Source organism: Callorhinchus milii, unplaced genomic scaffold (assembly GCF_018977255.1).
Source record: "Callorhinchus milii isolate IMCB2004 unplaced genomic scaffold, IMCB_Cmil_1.0 Scaffold3, whole genome shotgun sequence".
NCBI lineage: Eukaryota > Metazoa > Chordata > Chondrichthyes > Chimaeriformes > Callorhinchidae > Callorhinchus > Callorhinchus milii.
In genome coordinates, this window is record NW_024704744.1 from 47,288,157 (window position 1) to 47,310,344 (window position 22,188).

The 22,188-nt window shown below is 40.0% G+C and overlaps 1 protein-coding gene across 3 annotated transcripts in view; it reads right to left on the reverse strand.

Annotated features, from left to right (window-relative positions):
• The window catches only part of snap91a (synaptosome associated protein 91a), a 146,728-nt gene that overhangs the window by 55,958 nt on the left and 68,582 nt on the right, over positions 1-22,188 (reverse strand). For 2 of the 3 annotated variants that reach the window (XM_042332911.1, XM_042332912.1), the window contains exons 3-8: positions 20,339-20,414; positions 15,618-15,720; positions 6,823-6,916; positions 4,816-4,927; positions 3,765-3,871; positions 726-767 (exon numbers count right to left, since the gene is read on the reverse strand). In XM_042332911.1, the coding sequence (XP_042188845.1) occupies positions 726-767; positions 3,765-3,871; positions 4,816-4,927; positions 6,823-6,916; positions 15,618-15,720; positions 20,339-20,414 (534 nt within the window). Of the gene's footprint in view, positions 1-725; positions 768-3,764; positions 3,872-4,815; positions 4,928-6,822; positions 6,917-6,975; positions 7,070-15,617; positions 15,721-20,338; positions 20,415-22,188 lie in introns of all 3 variants that reach the window. The other variant, XM_042332910.1, reaches the window with a different exon arrangement.

The following is a 22,188-nucleotide window of genomic DNA, read 5'->3' on the forward strand; positions in this document are numbered from 1 at the left end:
GACTTATGTTGACACTGTAATCCACAAACACTGGATATTTTCAAATGAGTGCAGCAAACAGCTACAAAGAACTAAGTGGAAGAGTTCACCAATTTTACTTTCTTACGTGGGCTTCAAGTTTAAACATTTTATTACTGTATCAAAATATAACCCTATTTGCTCTGCAATATGCAATAACATTTCAAATTGTAGGAACCCTGATCGCATTTTTGGATCTCTCTATTGTATTTGAAAAAAAATGTGTGAACCCCACTGAGAAGTGCTGTAGAAATTCTGTGTTGTACATTTGGATTTTGTTCTTAGCTTTGATGATGTTCAATCTGCGAAGCAATATACCTACTCACTCTCTCAGTCTCAACAATCGGCATCGCTGAAAGTGAGAACACAAGGGGCATTTGTCTGTCATGATTTGTGGTAAACTAAATACTATTCTCAGCACTTGCTGTGACTGGGGTGATATCCTGAAATAGAGTACTGATATAGGACCCCTGATGCTGCACAGGTTACATGTGAACCAAATGGAATCATTGTGAGGAGGTGTGGGGGGAGAGGAGAAAGAGAAACCAGTGTAAATGAGACGGTAGATAGAAAGCCTTTTAAAAACTGTTAAGGGCTCCCTCGACTCCCATATCAAGATTACAGAATTATTATGCTTAGTTAACAAATATTTGCGAGACATGTTTTATAAAAGTAAATCCCAATATACAAAAGGAATAGCCACTTACCTGTGTGAGGTCAGGAATGTCACCTTTCTCAATTCCTACTCGCTGCAGAAAGAAAACAAAAAGCGTTTAAAACATGTGCTGTTTCTACGAGACTTTCATTTATTTCTAAAGTATATTTTCTGCTAAGATGTAGGAATCTCTACGTTAGGTCATTTAAGATCTCCACTGAAGCACATCTTGTACAAGCTGTAAAACTTTTAAACCGTACGCAAAATACTGCAGATGTTGGAAATCTGAAACAAAAACAGAAGTCGCTGGGAACACTCAGCAGGTCAGGCTGCATCTATGGAGAACGGAAAGTGAGTCAACATTTTGGGAAATGTTACCCGAAACATTGGACTCACTTTCCTTTCTCCATAGATGCTGCCTGACCTGCTGAGTGTTCCCAGCGACTTCTTCTGTTTTTGTTTCAAACTTTAAACCATCCTTTATATCTAGACTTCTGGTGATGTTTCAACAGCGCATTTCACTTTTGTTTTTGCTTTTCACTCCTTTAAATAATACATAAAAGCTTCATAAATATCATTACTGCTCTGAAACACAACTTTCAAGTTGGTCCTGTGCTTTTTGAGATTATTAGATTGAGTGATGGTTTTGACTGGTTTATTCTCTTGGTCAAACACAACATTAATATATCTAATTTACCCACTGGATCCTTTGCCCTATGATACACTGGCAAAGAAGCCTATTTACACTGCTTTCATGACAACAGTACAAACAGTGGTTTTATAACTAACCATTCAGTTTAACTTTACATAGGAACATAGGAACAGGAGGAGGCCATTCAGCCCTTCGAGCCTGTTCCGCCATTTAATTAGATCATGGCTGATCTGTACCTCAACTAATCATTTCAATTCCAATTTCCCGCTTTCTCCACATATCCCTTAATACCCTGACCTACCAAATATCTATCAACCTCACTCTTGAAAATGTGGATGGATCCAGCATCTACGGCCTTTTGGGGGAAAGAAATCCAGATTTCTACCACCCTTTGAGTGAAAAAATGCTTCCTGATTTCAATTTTAAATGGCCTGGTTCTAATTTTAAGACTATAATATTTACAAAGTATTATGAAAGATTTTTGAACAATTGCAGCATTTTTTCAACAAGCTACTTTAATATTAATTGATAGATAATAATAAATAATAATAATCTTTGCATTTGATGTAGCGCCTTATCACGTCTTCGATACTTCTCAAACTGCTTCACACAATATGCTATAAAGTGAGTTGACTGTATATTTTGTGGGCGAAATGCGGCAGCACAGCAGTGTCTCGCAAACAGTCGTGGATTGATTGACCACATTATTTTTGAAGGTATTATTACCGCTGGAAAGCGATCCACCAATCGACTAACAAGCGGGTTCCTACTTACTGCTAGGTAAACAGAGGCATGTGTATGTGTGTGGAAACAGATCTGAAGTTACCTGTCATAAAGATCAAACAAGCTGCAGACAGAATTATAATAGCACATTTATTATAATAATAATCTTTGCATTTGATATAGCGCTTCTCACGTCTTCTAGACGTCTCACACAATGTACTGTAAAGTGAATTGACTGTTTATTTGTGGGCGAAACACGGCGGCCAATTGCGCACAGCAATGACCCACAAACAGTTGTAGATTGAGTGACCAAATTATTATTGTTTATAATTTGTACCTACCATGTTGCTAAAGCAATCAAAGCATAGAGTTTCCTCTTTAATTCCAAGCATTCAGTATTAGAACAACATATGTCAACTCTCTGGTAGATATTCTGTCAAATCATGCTTGCTGAGGACTTTTGGCACACTGTCAAAAATAGTCATTTATGCATTTTGAATCCTTGTTGATTCAATCCCAGATTTATAGTTATTTACAAACCCATCTAGCCAATGTTTACTTGTACCAATGTTGTTATATATGCAATATTGGTCATCTTATGTCTAAGCTACAGTCAGAATTCCATTGGTAAGAGAATAATCATCTTTGCAATTAATATAGCACCTATAACATTGAAATGGCTCACATAAACTCAGTTTTCTGTTCTGTAAGGAACGTGGCAGCCAATTTGTGCACAGCAATGTCCCAGAAACAGCCATGAAGTGAACTATCACTTTGTTTTAAATGGAGGATTGTTGATCAGGAAACTCTTCTCTTTTCAAATACAAGTTATGGGAATTTTTTATGTCCACCTGAGCAGGAGGATGGGACTTTGCAATTAATTTAAGTAGCTTAATTCATCTGAAGGACCCTGAAGGATAATACTGAAGTCCCTCAGCACTGCACTGGAGTATCATCTTAGACTACGAGCTAAAAGTCCCGAGGTGGGGCTTGAACCCAAATACCTATGACCCAGGGACAAAAGTGCTACCAACACCATTGTGCTATGGTATCATTCCGTAGTTGCAGTAACATCATCTAAAGCAATCCTAAACAAAATACAGTTCATATGAATCTGAATCTGTGCTTCTATTTCTCTTGCTTTTCTTAAATACTGCATTGCATTCCTGGATGTGAAATGGTCTTGCTCCCAGAAGTCAAATGGATTGGGAAATCTGATTTACACTTCACACTCACTGCAACACATTGAGGCTACAACAGAAAATCACTTATTTCAGAGTTCAGTAAATGCGTACTTGACACAGGCATAGAATTTGAAGACTGGGTGTTAGTTTCATTTTTAAATGATACTATTAAAGAGCCTGTTGCGCAACTAACTCCATCCATCCATTACTACAACAAAATAAATTTACATAGCACCTTTCTTATGAATAAAATATGACTTTAGTGGTGCACACCAACCGAACAAGGAAATGAGAATTTTAATGGTGTTAACTTAAGGCATGATCAATTGTCAATAGATAGGTTTTAGGAGGTATTTGAAGGCAGAGAAAGAGTAATAAGGCCAACAGCAGAAATGGTAATGATTCACACCCAAAGTGTTTAAGCTTGAAGTAATCGCCTTGATGATTGGATTTTTTCCAAAACGTTGCACATATTACACTTCAATTTTAAAGCTGGAATCCCACTGTACAAAGTACATTAACGATCACTTACTTCAGCAACTACAAGAAATTCAGAAACTCTGGTCATTCTTGTGAGGAATTTTTTATAAATTTCTAGAGCTTCTTTACACTGTCCTTTCTTCATTTCAAAATATTTTTCTGAAAAAAACAAGAACAGAAGGTTACAAATTACCTCGATGACAATGAAACATTAAACAATATCACCAGACAACTTTAGCTGCTGAGGAGAAAGTAGCTGAGGGATCTATACACACGTGGCATCAAGCGAGTCCTGGCCCACCTAGAAATCTCATTCATTAGAGAGATAGTTGGGTTAACTGGCTTTCACATTTACACTCGATTGCCAGGAAAGCTGGTAGACATGCCATGAAAGATGGTAGAGCCCAAGACACTGGAGTCATTTAAAAAGCAGATTGATGCAGTGATGAGGGGAAGATAGGTGGGTGTTCTGGACGGGTGATATTGGAAAGGTCTTCTTCATCCAGACCAATCTTGTGTTGTTGTGTTTTCTTATGTTCTGGTGAATTCAGTGTGGGGAGCTGTAAGCATGAACCAAAATTCTGCCATTTCATAACAGATCTGCAATACCACCACTCATAGCCAATGTCACATCAAGGTTTTATGCTACATTTCATTCAGAAGGGCAAGCTAAACTGCTGATAATTACATGAATTTAATACTCGGTCAAACCCACAGAGAAATATTTCTCTCTCTTCCATTCTCCCCCTCCCCCCCCATACCTCCCCAGATAATTCCTAAATGGTCTGATCACTCTCCTAGAGTATGTGGAGGGAAACAGCACAACTGGGTATTCCTGACCCAACAGAACAACGCAGCAAATTGACAGTACAGAACTGATTATGGACTGAGACCAACCCACAAACTTCTGACACACAGCTGAGACTGGCCCCAAATTATATGATTTATAATGTATAGTAGGTTATGGTTAGAAAAGTCACAAGAGAGAAAATGACACAAAAGCAGATCTTTGGGTCTTCTTTGACTTCTAGCTACAGAATATTTTGATTCATTAATCAACCTGAAGTTAACTTGATTTCGCATCTGCTGTAAATTCCACTTACCTAATAAATTAATGATTCCATCATTGTAACAGGCAAATAGTTTGATTAGGTCTTTGAAAAGTAGCATGAAAGCAGCATTTATTACTCCATTTGTCAATTCACCTGGGTTTACCTGTAATATCAAGTTCAAATTAGCTTTTTTAACACACGTTCAAATAGACATTTACATTCTTATTATATCTACACAACTGCAGTTGACTGTTGGTAAAAGGAGGTCTAAGCTTGCACTGAGGTCATGACAGAATGGTGTCACAATTCCTATAACAGGAAAAAAAACATACAATCTACACAATACAGCAAGTAGTACAATTCAACAGATGTGTTGAAATATCTGACAGCCAGTATGAGACGTTGCCACTTAAGACTCTGACATGATGATCAAAGAGAGTGAGACTTGCCAACAAAAAACAAAGCAAAAAATCCCATTAAACAGTAATAGCTTCCCCCACTATACATTTATTTTATGTTTCATGAAACTCCACTTTCATAGTCATGGGACTGAATAGAGGAAGGCAAAAATAAAGAGAGACGAACGATTCCATATAGCTCTCTGATCCATACATATTCTGATATTGATTTTACCCAGGCTAAAGTTTTCGATCAGTCTGACTCATAATCAGACTATACCTAAGACCAAATTCTCAGAAGCCTGCACATTTTCACAGTGTTTTGATCATTTACAACAAAGCAAAAATCATCCCATGATTTCAGCTTTCTCCACTCTTTCAATTTGAAAAGAGCAGAGGTTAATAGAGGTCAACAACCCAAATTCATCTTGCAGTTATTCAAAACCACAATGTCCTCACTACAAGATTATGAGGATGGAATAATATTGAATACTATTAGCCATCCACTTCAACTCAATAAACAATTGATTCTTCCTCTATAGAAACTTATTTATAGGATCAAATTGTCCCTTTTTCTAAAGCAGTCATTACAGGTTTATGATTGAAGACTGCCATGCACTCTCATCTCAGCCCCCTTACAATAATTACTGAAAAGCAAGCACATTGATGTTCATCAGATGAAAGGCATTTTAGAATCACTGACAGTAGTTGCTGCATCACACTGGGTACTATCATAACAAATTACCCAATTTCACAAAAGACTGCTACTGGCACTAGAGACAGATTTGAAGGCTGTTGAGGACCCAAAACCTTTTGTCCTTTTCTTCCTGGTTTATTGCAAAACACTGCAAAACATACTCCTTGGTACAAGGTGAGCTATTGAGTGCAAAACCCATTTTATGCTGATAAATGAGGGCAGCCACAAGGGGTATGCTATCAACATATTATGGGAATAGGATAAGACATCTGAAGAAAAGGGAGACATTTCAAGGAAGCAGCTCTGTTGCATCCAAGCTAATGTCTTTACTCTAGACTTATATTTTTTTCTGCAAATCATGTACAATCTTGTAGTTAATGTATGGTAAATAAAAGAACTGCAATCAAATGAGAATGAATAACTTCAATTATTGCAGGGTTTGATGGGTCTCTGGTCCAATGGCAGATTATTCCAGGTTTTTTTTTAAGTTTTAAAAATAACATTCAACAATTCAAGAAACAATGAAATAGTCACAGGATTAGACCCAATACATTTGTAAAAATAAAATAGCTCAGTTCCAGGGAAGCCAATATTTGCATGCTTCATGAAAACACAACTGGAAGCCACAATGGAAGTGTAATGATGCAAATACATGCTATCACCTATGAAGAGAAAATCTGAAATGCAGGAACATTCCTTTATAAATATGCATGCAGATTTCAGCGGGAAGTTCTACTAAGGCCAGACAATTCTACAAATACAAAAACGTTTCCATGCATACTTAAGCAGTTTGACATTTGCAAGATGATATGCACATGCTTTTGTTTTGATATACTAGCAGATCTGAGCATGCATTCAGAACTGAGAGAAATGACCCTAATTAATTGCGAAACTGAATTGTTCAGGTCCACCAGTGATAACTATGAATTCAAACCGTCATGCTAATTTGTTCCAACTACTCACGTCGAACTCCAGCAGTGCATCCAACTGCCCTTGCAGTATTGGCATGCCTTTCAATAATTTTTCTGGAGCCATGGTTCTCATTACACCATCAGCCCTGAAAAAAAGAGCACCTGTGAGCGATGGAATCGGTTTGACTCATTTGGAATTACTTACATCAAACTCCAGTAGTGCATCCAAATGTCCTTGAAATATCTGCATGCCTTTCAACAATTTATCTGGAGCCATAGTTCTCATGACACCATCAACCCTGAAAGAAAAATATTTTATCAGCCTTCAAACCCATTCTTGCCATTCATACTCTTGATTTGTGATTTCATCCTGAATGGAAGATAGGTAGATGACCTAACCTTGTGCATGCTTTAATACTTGAATGCGCAGCATCCTCATCACACCTCTGGGTTCCAGTATTAAAAATTAATGTTTTAACCATGAGGGGAAAAAAAATCACAAAACTGAGGTCTAATTAAACTATTGTGAATCCACCCATTTGATTCTTTCTCTCTCTCTCACTTTGCAGCTATATTACGAGAACCTTGGCAAATGCAAGTTGGTTTAGCTTGATTAGTTAAGTTTACCTCATTAAAAGCATCATTCCCCAAGGAGTTGAGGACAATTAAGATGGGTATAGGATAGGTCACGGATGCTGCTCATTTTAAAGATGAAAATATTAGGCATTTTCCTTCAGTCGTAATCATCCAGAGACTATTGGATACGAGCTAATGACAATTACAAATGCAGGGGAATAGAGACCTTAGCCACATGGGCTAATATACCAAAGAGATGGATATCTACAGCTGCCTGCCATTCAGAACAAAAAAGGGTGGATGTATGTGCCTTGCTCTGGATTGCAGTTTTCCAATGTACTTTCTATCAAAAACTGTATAAAGGAGATCCGCTGCAGCCATTTACTCTAATCCCATTCTCTGAATATAGTTTATTTTCTATATAAAGCACCAAATGGGAGAAAGTTTTCAACTGCTTCTCTCGAGTGTTACCTTTTCTGAAGTCACTGAAAAATTATCCTATCTGCATGAACATCACCCACAAACTAGTCTTCCAAGTTTTGTTTCAACAACAATCTACACTGGATGAAACCATCTGTCTAATATATATTTTTTGGTCAGCCGAGTGTCTGAATTGTGGAAACCAATCACCATGCTAAACAGTATCCAAACCAGACTGAGAGCTCCACATAAAGTGGAAAAACCTTTTCAAAGTCAGATTTCCCATTGCCCCTCGATTGGACATCCAACTATGCAGTGAAAAGGGTCAGTGCTGCAGCAATCACACCGAATGACATTTCCTACAGGAATTATTATTGCTGAAGTAGCACAGAAATTTAGACGCCCATGCGAGCGTGCAATACCATAAGAAATTTATTTTTGTGATTTCCACTACAGTAATAATTGTAGCACTTTGGGGAAAAGTCAGAAGCAAAGTTAGCTGTTTTGCAGATATACATTTCTAACCTTTCCCTTCCCAAATTCCCCCACTGAAATGCAGAGGCAATGTAAAAGCAACAGAGGTTCAAAATGTGTGGGGCAAGTGTTTAGCACTGCCTTTCAACCTTCTGGATCCGCCATATAAAAGCAGCATTAAACAAAGATAGATACTTGGGAAGTAAAGAAATGAAGAAATGTGATTAAAGATTTGCCACATGCTAATAATAGTCCAGAGCTAATGAACAGGTTACAGTACAAATGTTATATTCCTCTTTGTAAATACAGCATCATTTTACTAAATAACTTTCTTGTTGCCGGAATCCCTCCAACTCGCTTGTTCCCTCCCTACCTTCGTAGCTCGTTTCAAGAATTTTGTCTTTTGAATGCACTTTGAATCATCTTTCCTCTCCCCCACTGACCTCAGCTCCCACCCTCAGGTACCCAGCCAGCAGTGTAAAGTGCTTTGGGACATCCTCCCGATGTGAAAAGAGCTCTATAAATGTAAGTTGTATTGTACTGTAAACATTATGGATTATAATTCGGTTCAGCGAGTAGAATACTCTCAAATAATTAAGAGGTCTAGAGACTCTTTTCCTCCTCCTTAAAATATTGTTCTGCTGAACACAATGAGACACAGTATTTGTGATGATAACAGTAATAACTGAAACAACACCAGCAGCTAGAGTCAATTAAAGAATATTTGCAGGAAAAGTCAATCATTTGTAACTTTTTAGCCTCAGCATAATTTTCCTTGGTGAGTCACATCCTGTTATTATTTTGAGACATAAAATGAGCACAGGACTTGGTTTCAGGATATGCCTAATTTTAAAGTATGGCTTCTGTAAAGGACTTGATTTACAGTCACCACATAACCTGCAAGTGGCTAACTAATCCTGAAAACAATAAGGCCCCAAAAAGGTAAGAAGTTTAATATAAACTTAATAACAGGAATTCGATGGTAAGAATTAAGTCCTACGGGTTCAGAGCTCATGTCCTCTCCAGTACAAACTCCATGAACCGATCATCCCCGTCTTCGCCCGGCTCCATTGGCTCCCCATTCCTCAGAGGATTCAGTTGAAAATCCTAGTCCTAAATTTTAAAGATCTCCACAGTCATGCTCCTCCCTACCTTTGGGACTTATTAATACCACATCAACCTGACTACTCCCTCCCCTCGGCAGGCATGGCCTTGCTCTATGTCCACTACCCTGCCTGCCCCAACATTAGCAGTCAGGGCCTTCAGCTTTTCTGCCCCCACCTTCTGAAATTCTATTACAGAATCCCTCCGTCTTGCCCATCCCTCACCTTCTTCAAGGGCTGACTCAAGTCTTTCCTTTTTGATCATGCTTGTTAAACGTTTGTTTTGAACCTGCAAATTGCTTATCTCCAAAGAACCACATTACCAATGTTTCAACTGACCAAGGTTAATTCAAGTACAACACACCTGAAACAGGACACAGAATTAATACAACAAGCAAATTTATTTCTGCAAGTTACTTACTTTGCTCGTTGCCATTCCTGTTAAAATTGGCTAACTCAGTGAAGACTATGAATCAAATCTAGGAATTGCACGCTTGTGTGGAACACACTGCTCAATATTACACTTCACGGTACTTACAGCTTACCACCTCCTCTACCAATGCAATATTTCTCAGATACAGATTCTCAGAAGTGAATAATTATTCTATTAGAATTACAGATTGTTCAATAGAGATTGGAATAATATTAAAAGTTTGCTCAGGCACTGAAATAAAAGTTCCAGTGAGCATTGATAAAGACCGTAAAACTGTCTTATTTTACAGAATCATTAAAACTGCTAGGAATAACAACAAAATTACATTTGTATAGCGCCTTTCACATCAAGAAGACGTCCCAAGGCGCAGGACAGACAGAGTTTCAGACCCGAGCTGAGGATCGCGATGGGGGAGGGGGAAGGGCGGGGGGGAAGCAGGCCATGAAGGGCTTTGAAGGTGAGGACCAGGATCTTGAACTGAATCCACTGTGTGATGGGAAGCCAGTGAAGTCGGGCGAGAATGGGAGTGATTGGGTCACGGAGCCTGGTGCGGGTGATGACACAGGCTGCAGAGTTCTAGATGATCTGCAGCCTATGGAGGGAGAAGTTGTGGAGGCCGACAAGCAGGGAGTTTGCATAGTCAAGTCTGGATGTTATGAATGCGTGTATAAGGGTCTCGGTAGCCTGTGGTGTGAGATAGTGGCGCAGGTGGGCGATGTTGCGGAGGTGGGAGAAGGCAGAGCGGGTCATGGCATGGATGTGGATTAGAAAGGATAGCTGAGGGTCAAACAAGACCCCAAGGTTCCGGACTGGTTTAGCAAGGTGGAGTGTGCAACCATGGATGGTGATGCTGTCAGTGCCTGAGGTGGAAGGCACTTATGGGAGCCAATCAGGAGAGCCTCGGTCTTGTTAACGTTTAACTGAAGAAAGTTAGCTCTCATCCAGGACTTGATGTCTGATATTCTGTCTGGACAGCAGTGGTCCTGGAGTCGAGGGTGGAGGCAGAGAGATAATAATTGGATGTCATCCTCATACATGTGGAAGTTGACCCCATGTCTGTGGATGATGTCACCAAGAAGGAGCATACAGCTATCGATGAGGAACCAAGTATAAAAGATTAATCTGACTACCGTAAAAGAGGGAGCTCAGGTACATTAAGCACTAAACTATTCAATTGCATAGGCCAATGATTTTCACAACAAATTAGTTCCAGCCCATCATTCTCATGTCAGTAATAGACAGATGCAATGTAATAATAATGCATTGAAAAAATTATGAGAAATGCGAAATGAAATAATAATCATTGTATTTGATATAATTATTAAATTAATGTTCCGTTTTATATATTATTTATGTACTTCTTGAATCACTGGAATCCAAATCATTAGAAATGTATGGGACTTTGAATTTTTCCAGTGGACTTTTTGTTTAAAAAAACACATTTTAATGTTTGTGCCTATATCTTAGCCCCTCCTCGATTTTCAAAATCAACCTTAAAAGTGTTTGACCATGTTTTTGGCAACGTTTCCCTCCCCAGCTCCCCACCCCCAGCTCGAGCTCCAAATCAGTTGTACAAGACATCCTCCTAATATTAAAGTCCCATGTAAATATGAATTGTTGTTGTAATATGGCTTTGAGAAATCGTATTTGGCAAGTCAAAGAAAACTTGAAAAGTATGGTTGATGTGGAAACGTAGGACATTTATTGTTCATGGCACACAGTTGAAAAGGGTGTTTGGAAGCCGTTTTAAATAAAAACAATAATTTACTGGTTCATTTCCTGGTGTATGCTGAGTTAGCTGATCTAGGGTTGAGGGGGTCCTACAACTAACCTCAGCAATCCTGAATATGGAAACGGCGCAGTGGTGGGGGCGTTGAGAAAATCAATCTTTGATCCTGTTCTCAATGCATCCACTGATTCCTGCTGAAAATTGGGTGTATCCAGCAACAATTGGATTTGTCTTACCCATTTCCTAGGTCAAAAACCTGCCACCACTCAAGTATCTTGGCTCATACATGAACAACAACAAAATTACATTTGTATAGCACCTTTCACGTCGGGAGGACATCCCAAGGTGCTGGAAGAATGGCCTGAAAATGATTGCAGTATTCAGAATGTATGAACTGTGCTCGAGAATAAGTTAACAACTCAAGGAAGAACAAATAGACCTATCATAAAATTAATGAGAAATATGTATTTGCAACTCTGGTTTCACAGGAGCAGACTTTGATAAATGTCATAGATGAAACAAAGCTTATTCTAGGTTGTTAGAAGTATTCTTTCTATGGGCAATCTTAAATATATTTCAACTCATACGAGACCATCTGCTTAGAATTCTGTGAACAAAGGGTCAGGAAGTAAAGCATTACCTTTTATAATTTATTGCTTTTAGTGTTCCCACAAAGACTAATTGGAAAGCAACGTTAAACTCAGGGTCCCAAGAGGCTCACCAACAAAATGCTACTTGTGGCTGGAAAGCTAGATGGCAAAATCAGACAAACTATCATACTCGCTGGCAGCTAAGATTGAATTGTTGCTCCTCACACCAACTATGGACTCAGAACAAATAGAACTTCAATTATGCCACCACAGATCAGCTCAGAATTGGTAATTTTTGTCCTAAATTGTACAGGAGGTCATAATTATCCGGTAAGAGTTGATAGTACATTCAAACCAGTACCTCAGCCCATATAATTAAGTATCAACACACTCCCTGCCTTTCCAAGATTACTTAGGAAGTTTCTTCTTCCTGCAATAAATCTTTATGTTGGATCATGTTATTTTTGTTTGTAAATGTAATAATAATAATAATCTGTGCACATGCACATTATATAGCACTTTTCACATCGGGAGGATGCCTCAAAATGCTTCACGGAATTAACTGTAAAATGTAATTACTGTGTATTTGTAGACAAAGTAGTCTTTTGTACGCAAACAAAATAGTCTGTTGTAGCTTTTCATCCTTTCCTGAAGACATTTAACTCTTTTTTTCTTTCTATTGGAATAAGGTTCCATTCTCACTATGCATTTCCTGATACCTCCCCCAAATATTCTTCTTTGAGTGAGTAAGTGCTTGACAGCAAGTGTTTGCAGGCTATTCGACCACTGGGATCATTCATGTACACACAGCTCCAGAAAGACTAACTAGGTAACAATTACCTGAAAGAATCCTAGCTGATTTTTCCTTGCCTAACCTGGGACACTAATGTCAACTGGATGGTACTTAAGAGTTACTCTCGCTGAGAGCAGTTAACTCCAAAGCAGACAGAGTTCCACGCATGCCATCTACTCATGGAAATTCCTCTGTCTCAAATGGAATAAACACTCTTTTCCTGGAGAGATGCACCCAATTTAATAATTCCATAGAATATTAGGTGCAGGTTTGCAAAGCCAAGGCTTGGTGTGAGTTTGAGTCCTGCTGGAGATTAACCAGTTAAAACCACATAGCTTGCCATTGGAAGCACTGTCTGTCAAGAGCATTGGCTGCAAATGTGATACTGCATTCTACATGGAAGAGTTTTCAATGTGCTGACTAAGACCTCTCCGCTGGCTTCAACACTGTTGACCACCCTATCCTCATCCACCACCTCTCCTCTCACCTCAACCTGCACCTCAACCTGAACATCGCCCGGCTCCGTCATTGTATCACACCACAGGCCACCGAAACCCTCATACACACATTCGTTACATCGAGGCTTGACTACGCAAACTCTCTGCTTGTCGGCCTCCCCAACTCCTCCCTCCATAGGCTGCAGATCATCCAGAACTCTGCAGCCTGTGTCCTCTCCCACACCAGGCTCCGTAACCCTTTCACCCCCATCCTCACTCGACTCAACTGGCTTCCCATCACACAGAGGATACAGTTCAAGATCCTGTTCCCATCTTCAAAGCCCTCCATGGTCTTGCTCCCTCCTACCTCTGCGACCTCCTAACCCCCTACCATTCCGCCTGCTCCCTCCACTCAGCGGGCTCCAGCCTGCTTCACATCCCCCGCCTCACCCGCCCCAACATCGGCGGGTGTGCCTTCTGCCACTCTGCCCCCATCCTCTGAAACTCCATCCCGCAGTCCCTCCACCTCACCCCCTCGCTTGGGTTATAATTCAACCCCCATCTCAAGACCCTCCTCTTCGACCGTTCTTTCGATCACTCTGTTTCCTCCCTTGCCCTCCACCTTCCCCAATCCCGACCCCCAGCTCGGGTCCGAAACTCTAACTGTCCAGCGCCTTGGGACTTCCTCTCGACGTGAAAGGCGCTATACAAATGTAATTTTGTTGTTTTTTATACCACTTTATTTGTTTTGATACATCCTACCATAAAACTATCACACCACCTGAACTGCACAGGGAGAATTAATGTCCCAGCAAAACTTCCCAGGTAATCTTGGTACCTGAGCTCAGTGTAAAATGCATCACAAACACATCTTCCCAATTCACATTAAGTTTTTTACACCAAGTCTATACTGTAAGATACAGCATATGAAAGACATTAGTTAAGTGTGGAGATGCACGAGGCACAATGAATTGACTTCTGTGGTTCAAAACAATCTTTCAAAAATGTAAAAGAAATTACATTAAATGAAGTGCTCAAGATAAGGATCACAGGTGAGGGACAAAACAAATAAAGTGGTGCAAACAACAACAACAAAATTACATTTGCATACCCATTGATATTAGCTATTAGATCTGCAGCTTATGGACTACTAGCTAGCTGGTTTGATGCCTGCTCTATGCTGAATTTGCTGATCTCAGAGCTGTGTGGAGAGGGGGGAAACATACTGGGGTTCCTGGTCCCTCTACAGCACCCTCTAGTGCCTGTGGCAGCCTGGTAGGGAGAGATCAGGCTCGGCTGTGATTATCCACAGTAATTACCTTCTACAGTTGAGTGGCCTGCCAACACTTACTGCTAAGGCTCACACACGTACAATGGCCATTTAAGAGGGGGACCAAAGGGCAACCAGTGCCTGTGAAACTTCACCCCAGCAAGAGGGGCCAGGCCAATGGGGAGAATACAAATCACAGAAGAATTTCAAATAAATAAAACCTTTTGTCCATTTGATCTCAGCCAAGCAAGACACAATGATACGCAAGGGAGAAGGGAATAGAGTGGTATAGGTGAAGGGAAAAGGAGAGGCGGGACTTGTGTGGAGTATAAACACTGGCCTGGCCTGGTTGGGTGAAATGGCCTGTTTCCATGCCTATGTAACACTGAATTTTGGAAAACTCTTGAAACTTAGTCTTAACCTTCTAAATCACTTAATTTGGAAGCTGGTTTTCTGTGATTTTTAAAACATCTGCAGAAAGAAAGCTGGCTTTCAAATTAGGGCCAAATTTAAGAACGTTGCAAATTCTATATGATGCTCTTAAGGTTAAGACCACTTTCTAAATATACTTCCAAGGGCTTAAATATAGGAGTACGAGAAATGCTAAGAATTGTTTTGCCTCAGGACATTGAATGCCTGACAATGAGAAGGGATTGAACCAGTCACTTCTAATTGGTATTGTACAACATTTTGCGAAGGTTAAAAACAAGTAGTTTCTCGCATTTCTCTAAATACTACTCTCAATACCTCACTTTTCTATTAATATTCAGGGTCCTTGTTATGATTCAAACGAGGCAATAACACAAACTGTTTTCACAAAACCCAATAACAACAACAACTTGGATTTACAGAGCGCCCTCCACACTGGACGGCGTCTCAGAGTGCTTAAATAAGTGTGGCCAGAATGAAGAGACCCACTTGTATAAGCAGTTTTAACAGAGTTTTAACAGTTTTTTTATTATGTCACAAGATTATATTTTAATGCATAACTGACTTTAATAAGAATTGCCACAAAAACTTACCCCTTCTTGACTCTCGCAAAGTCAAATGCCATCTGTCTATACGAATATGCCTTTTCATTTAAATATCTGCTGTATCGTCTAATGAATGTAGACATATCATAACCTGCAAGAATTAAAATAGAGATGCTGGTTAAGACATGTTTAATTTAACAGAAGAGTCCAGAATATTTTTTATTTCCACCATTTTCGTTCAAGATTTAGCTACTGTCTTTTAAATTACCCAGGTTATACAGTAAAACTCGCATAAGATTTATATTTATAAATCATATAATCGCCTAAGTTGTACATTCACCTGGGTCACATTCAGTTTCCTATTAAAACCACTTAGATTTTTACCTACCCCCCATTACTCCCACACTTATCAGCTGCATTGGCGCATGTGCACTTACAGGCTGGCTGCACTGAATCTCAGGAAATGCGGTCTTGAGCCATCACCTTACCGCCTGCAGCGACAAACTATTCACTTACCAGCTGCATTGAATTATGTTGCGCAGTGCAGAATATTGATTAAAACGGATTGTATACAACTTATACAGTGTGCTTGCAGCTCGGATTCACGTAGGTCATATCAAATGTTATGCCCTCTCGTTTAAGGAATTCTATCAGATCCTTAAAGAGACATTCTCGATGTATGTCTCTGACTTATACTTTCATCAGGAATGTGTGTCAGTGTAAATAATCCAGTGCCAAGCCAAGTCAGCAGCAATATCTCCTAGACTGAGATAATCAAGTAGTTCTGTTCAGAAGAGCCAGTGTCCCTGATGACTTTCATTAGCGGGATATTGTCCATTTTCATTACAGCTAATTGAACGACTAAGGAACATTGTACATTTCAATTCATCTCAATTACATTTACACAATGCATGCATTAACAGCTCCCAGCACGATCCTTGTAAAAGCCACACAAAATATGATGATGATGAAAATTTGGTGAAGATCCAATACTGCTTTTGATTCATTTTTAGGAGTTAATCAGTCCAACAGCAAGAAGTTGCATATATAGCACCTTTTGCTTAGGATAAGACCTCAAAGCACTTTACAGAAATGAAGTTGGACACCAAGCAAGGGAGAAGGAGTAGGGTGAGAGGGAGGTGGCCACGTATATTCATGGATACATATGTGGCTGGAGCTTCTAAAGTGGTCATTTTTGAAAGAAAGCAAAAGACTGAGGTGTTTTAAGCACTTATACCTTTGGAGAAAAGATGAAGCATTTGAATTTACAGAAGTAGCAAATACCAAATTCATAAATACCAGCAATGTAGATTTCCAACATGTCAATTTTTAAAAGTAACCTAGAATCTGATATGAGTGTAATCAGGATCGGTAGAAATTTACTGATGTGTCCATTTACTTTTCAATGGCAATGTGTAGCTTCTCGCAATTCTTAGAATCCCACTTCCAGATGTAAAATGAGATTGATCAGAGAAGAACAACAAAATAAGTCACTTGATTTGATGCTGGGGCTGCTCGCACATACATCACCAATTATAAATGTATAAATAGAACACAGCTGGTTCCCAGGAATTCCCTTTTAGAAACAATTATCCAATGCAGTGGTTTTGTCCCAGAATTATGAGAGGCAGGATCAAGGTCACTGCTCTTTTGGAAACCTCGAAAAAAGTAAAGAGAAAACATGGTGAAGTAGGTCTATGAAACAGAATCAAATTGCCTGCAGCAAAATCTTAATTTTGTTTAGCATTAGATTTATAATTCACAGCACACAGGAAACCCATTAAAAGAAGCACAAACAAACAGTTTCAGCTTACATTTACCTCTCCAAAATACAAAATCATTCAAATGCTGGATTGCATCTTGAGGACATTTCACTGCGAGTAAAACGTATTTGTTTTACCATTGTAAAGATCCCAGGTGGAATATTTGTGCCCAATATTTGGAGTATAGGGAGGGGAACGTGATGCATGCAGTATAATCTTATGGAACTTCATTCCACATTTCCTTCAACTCACTCCCTCTCTTGCCTCCTTCAGGACCCATGCCTCAAGACCCTCCTCTTCAACCACCCTCCTATTCCTCACGGCTCGGGTCCTAATCCCTGACTATTCAGCGCCTTGGGATGCCATCATGACATACATGAAAGGCGCTTTACAAATGTAATTTTGTATTGTATAACACATCACAGTCACATAACTGGCGATAAATAAAAAGAAGACAAAGGAAACCCTACAAATGTTGTCCATGTGATAGTTTCCAACTGAATAGCAACATAGGTTTTGCACAACGTTGCTAGATAGTCTCATAAAAATATTTCTAAAACTAAAACATTTAAGTTAAAAAAAACTAGAAGCTTGGATTAAAAAAAAGATTAAAATTCAACACTTCGCTGATCCAATTGTAGAAGCACAGAACTTTACAGCACAGAAGACAGCTATTTGGCTCATCGGGTCTGTGCTGGCTCTTTCAGTCCCATTTACCTACTCTTTCCCCAAGCCCCTGTAGTTTACTCCTTTTTAGATATTTATCCAGTTTCCTTTTGAAAGCTAATATGGATTCTGCCTCAACTATAACTCCTGGCAGGAAATTCCGCATCCTAATGACGTGCGTGAAATAAATTCTTCCAACCTCCCACCACAAATCAGTTGGCTGGAGAAAACATGCTCTATAAGTCCATTTTTTGTTGGGGAGGTTAAAGGTCAGGGTTCAAACCAGTCACTAAGTGCAAGACAAAAATGACCATAAATTCTGTCTTAATGATAATTATTAGAACACGTGCTGTGAATCCCCCCCCACCCACCCCCCCACTGTGTGCAATAAGTTCCAAATTGACTCGTTTGCAGAATGTTATGAAAAGAACAACTGGAATAAGGAATGCAAGATTTAAGGCTCTAACTTTTCGGGAGAGATTAGCTTAGCAAAACTCTTTTTCATCAGAGAAAAGATTCAGTGGAAACAGAAATCAGGCCTTGATAAATGCCTGCACAAATACAGTTCACACAAATGTAAGCAGACTAGTTGACTAAACTGTGACTGCAGAAATGAAGGACACAGATTTATAAGCAACAAAATAAGACTAAAGAATCTGAATACATTTCTATGTCCAATAAAGTAGCAGATACTTAGGACCATCACCGAACACAAGCACCTGAGGCTTAGCTGCGTTTAAAATGAGTCCCAGTGTTCTGGCCTCGGCCACCTTTCCTGGTAACCTGTTCCAGTGGTTGCAATGGAAGTAAATACATCTTTCAAAAGTTATTCAGGAAAGAAAGCAGGATAGGAGAAAGGTGAAAGGTTTTCAGTATAGGTAAGGGACACATGGGAGATTAAGATAGTTGAGTCAGCATCACAATATCAATCATGATATAAAACTCTCTCGTTAGTAGGTAAAACAGATTTACAAAGCTTTCTGGGGAACATGATAGGGTGAACATTGGGCTGAATACAAGGCAGCATGGAAAAGGTTAAAAAAAAATTGGGGGAGTGAACCAACAACAACAACAACAACAAGATTCCATTTATAGAGCGCCTTTCACGTCAGGAGGACGTCCCAAGGCGCTGCACAGTTGGGTCATGACCCGAGCAGGGGGGAAATGGTCAGGGTGAGGGGAGGGAAGGGAGGGAGAGAGGAGGGGGGAAATGGTCAGGGTGAGGGGAGGGAAGGGAGGGAGCGAGGAGGAGGAAGAGAGTCGAGAGGGGAGCTGAAGGCACGGTCAAAGAGAAAGGTTTTGAGACCGGCCTTGAAGGAGGAAAGGGAGGAGGCGGCGAAGGCACTGAGGGATAGAGTTCCAGAGCCTGGGGGCTGAGAGGCTGAAGGCCCGACCACCGATGGTAGGGCGGTTGGGGCAGGGGACGTGGAGCAGACCGGAGCCAGAGGAACGGAGGGTACGGGCAGGTAGGTAGGGGGATAGTAGGTTGGAGAGGTAGGAGGGAGCAAGGCCGTGAATGGCCTTGTAGGTGAGGATGAGGATCTTGAAATCAATCCTCTGGGGATGGGGAGCCAGTGGAGGCGAGCGAGGGTGGGAGTGATGTGATCGCGAAGCCTGGTGCGGGACAGTACACGAGCTGCAGAGTTCTGAATGACCTGCAGCTTGTGGAGGGAGGTGGCGGGAAGGCCGGCGAGGAGAGAACCAAGAGGAAACTGGAAAGAAATAGCAGCAAATGCAAATCACAATACTAAAAATAGTAAGTGGATTGTCAGAGAAGGTATTGAAATGCTATGGAACTTGGAGTGGGTTGAAAAAGACAGGAACAGGAGACAAAACAGTGATTAAATGATACTTTCAGGAGTTTCAAAAAATGTTTTACCAGGCAGAACAGTAAAAACATAGGGCTGTTAGTCAACTCATGACCAAGTCAAAACAGCGTGAGACAGTGACAAACAAGGTAAACAAGATGCTGGGCTATATTACCATATAGTTGAGTTCGGATCTCAAGAAGTCATACTGAAGCTACAGAATGCTCTGGTGAGGCAACACCTGGAGTCTGGTCACTGTCGCGTGACCAGACTCACAGGCACAGCCCAGGCACGAGAAGCAATGCAGTGGAGAGGAACAAGGATGATCTCCATTGTTTTTATGTCTAATCACGTCTTCGAGAAGTCTCAAAGTGCTTCACTTTGTAAACTGAATTGACTGTATATTTTGTCGGTGAAACATGGCAGCCAATTGCACACAGTATTAGTATACCAAATGCATTCTTACAGCAACTGAAACCCTTTTAAGATTAGCGGTTCCTGCTCTTAAAAACAAAACTGCTGATTTACTTACCATGTGTTCCACTTTTATCTAAGAAATTGCTGAGGTTGAACAATGTATTCCTAGAAGCCAGGTACTGAATAAATCTCTGCAAAATTAATGTACACATGTGTTAAATTCATGAAAAATAATACTTTGTTTAAAAAGAAAATACACTGCATGAGAAAGGTTACACAGAACAAGGTTATATCATATATATCATATAAGGTTAGACAACCATTGCTAACAGTTGATTATATGTTTGACACTGTATTTCTACTTTCAATGATAGCATTTGAAAGTCCAATTATTTTAACCCTTACTATGCTGAACAGCAATTATGGACTTAATCATAGGCTTTTCGTGAAAGTCATTTGTTAAAGTGATATGATCTGATTGCTGAATTAGTAACACATTTGTACCAGATTGCTCTATTTCCCAGAGCATTTAGTTTATTAGTCTTTACAAAAGAGTAAAGGTCAATGAAAACACCAACAGTAATCTTAAAAAGTTATAAACAATGGAATAACAAACAGTAGAATGAAGACTTTACTGAAGCAAGCAGAAGCACTGAAATCAATTTGCTTTGTAATTACTCAAGGATGAGGGACATGAGACAGGAAAGTCCAGTCTTTCATGCCATGAACAAAAGCCTCAGCCTCTTGAGGACTGTTATAACTCATACAGATGCTGCATCTCGGGGTACTAATCCAAGAACAAACATAACACAGCTCCTTGTCTTTACTGTAATAAAGAGCGACCCAGTTATAAGGCTGAATTATTCTGAGTCTGTGCAATATTGAAAGTGTGGCACATCCGAAATCTGGCGCTGACTGGCCGATTTTCAGCACTACACCATGGCCACCCCTGGATCTTCAGATCATTACTGATGTCATCCCCTGTCCTCTATCCTATTTTCTCCTTTGTCTTCCTTGCCCTGCCTCCCCCTTCTCTGTTAGTCTTTAAAAACATCTCCCTCCCAAGATGCCCCAGTTCTCAAGAAGAGTCGTGGACCGGAAACGTTGACTCACTTTCCTTTCTCCATAGATGCTGCCTGATCTGCTGAGTGTTCCCAACGACTTCCGTTTTTGTTTCAGATTTCCAGCATATGCAGTATTTTGCATTTCATTTTAATATGGGTCTGACTCAAACCACCATTTTTTAAACAGGGTTTCCTTGTACTAATAACAATCGTTGCGATTGATATTGCATCTATAATGTTGGAAGGTTTCAAAGCAGATAGTTTCCGTCGAGAGTTGCAACTGTTGCATTTATTAGCCCACAAATGCCTTAGAAGACTCACCCTCTATTCAGAGCATCAAGCAGACTTTTAAATAAATCTAGCCTCAACCACTCTTCCCAATGGGGTCGAGAGATTACTCTCTGGTTAAATAAATACTTCCTGATACCTGTCCTGATATTGCCCTTTGCAACTATAAACCTATGTCCTCTTGTTCTGCTCTCTAGTGCAATTAAAAAGATGGACTTTCACCCAAGTTCGAACAGAGGACATGATGACATGCTGAAGTATACAATGGTCAGGCACGATTTGGATTGCTGCATTCAGTTCTGGTTGCCTTAAGACAGGGTGGTCCAACTGGCTGCCCACAAGTCGATTTCATCCACCCACCCCCTCCATTTCATCTGATCCACCCGCTCCCTCCATAACTCCTAAATGTTGTTGTTGTTATGTTTCTGGAATAGAAAAATATTACTTTTGTAGCCTGAAGACATTTCTTAAACAGGGCAATCAGCCCTCAACAGCCAAAAGTTGGACTGCCCTACCAAAAGATAAGGCTGTGCAGAGTATAACAAGACATAACTCAATTTGGAGGGGACTTACTGCAAGAGCACATAATCTTTAACAGGATAGAGATTCAGTT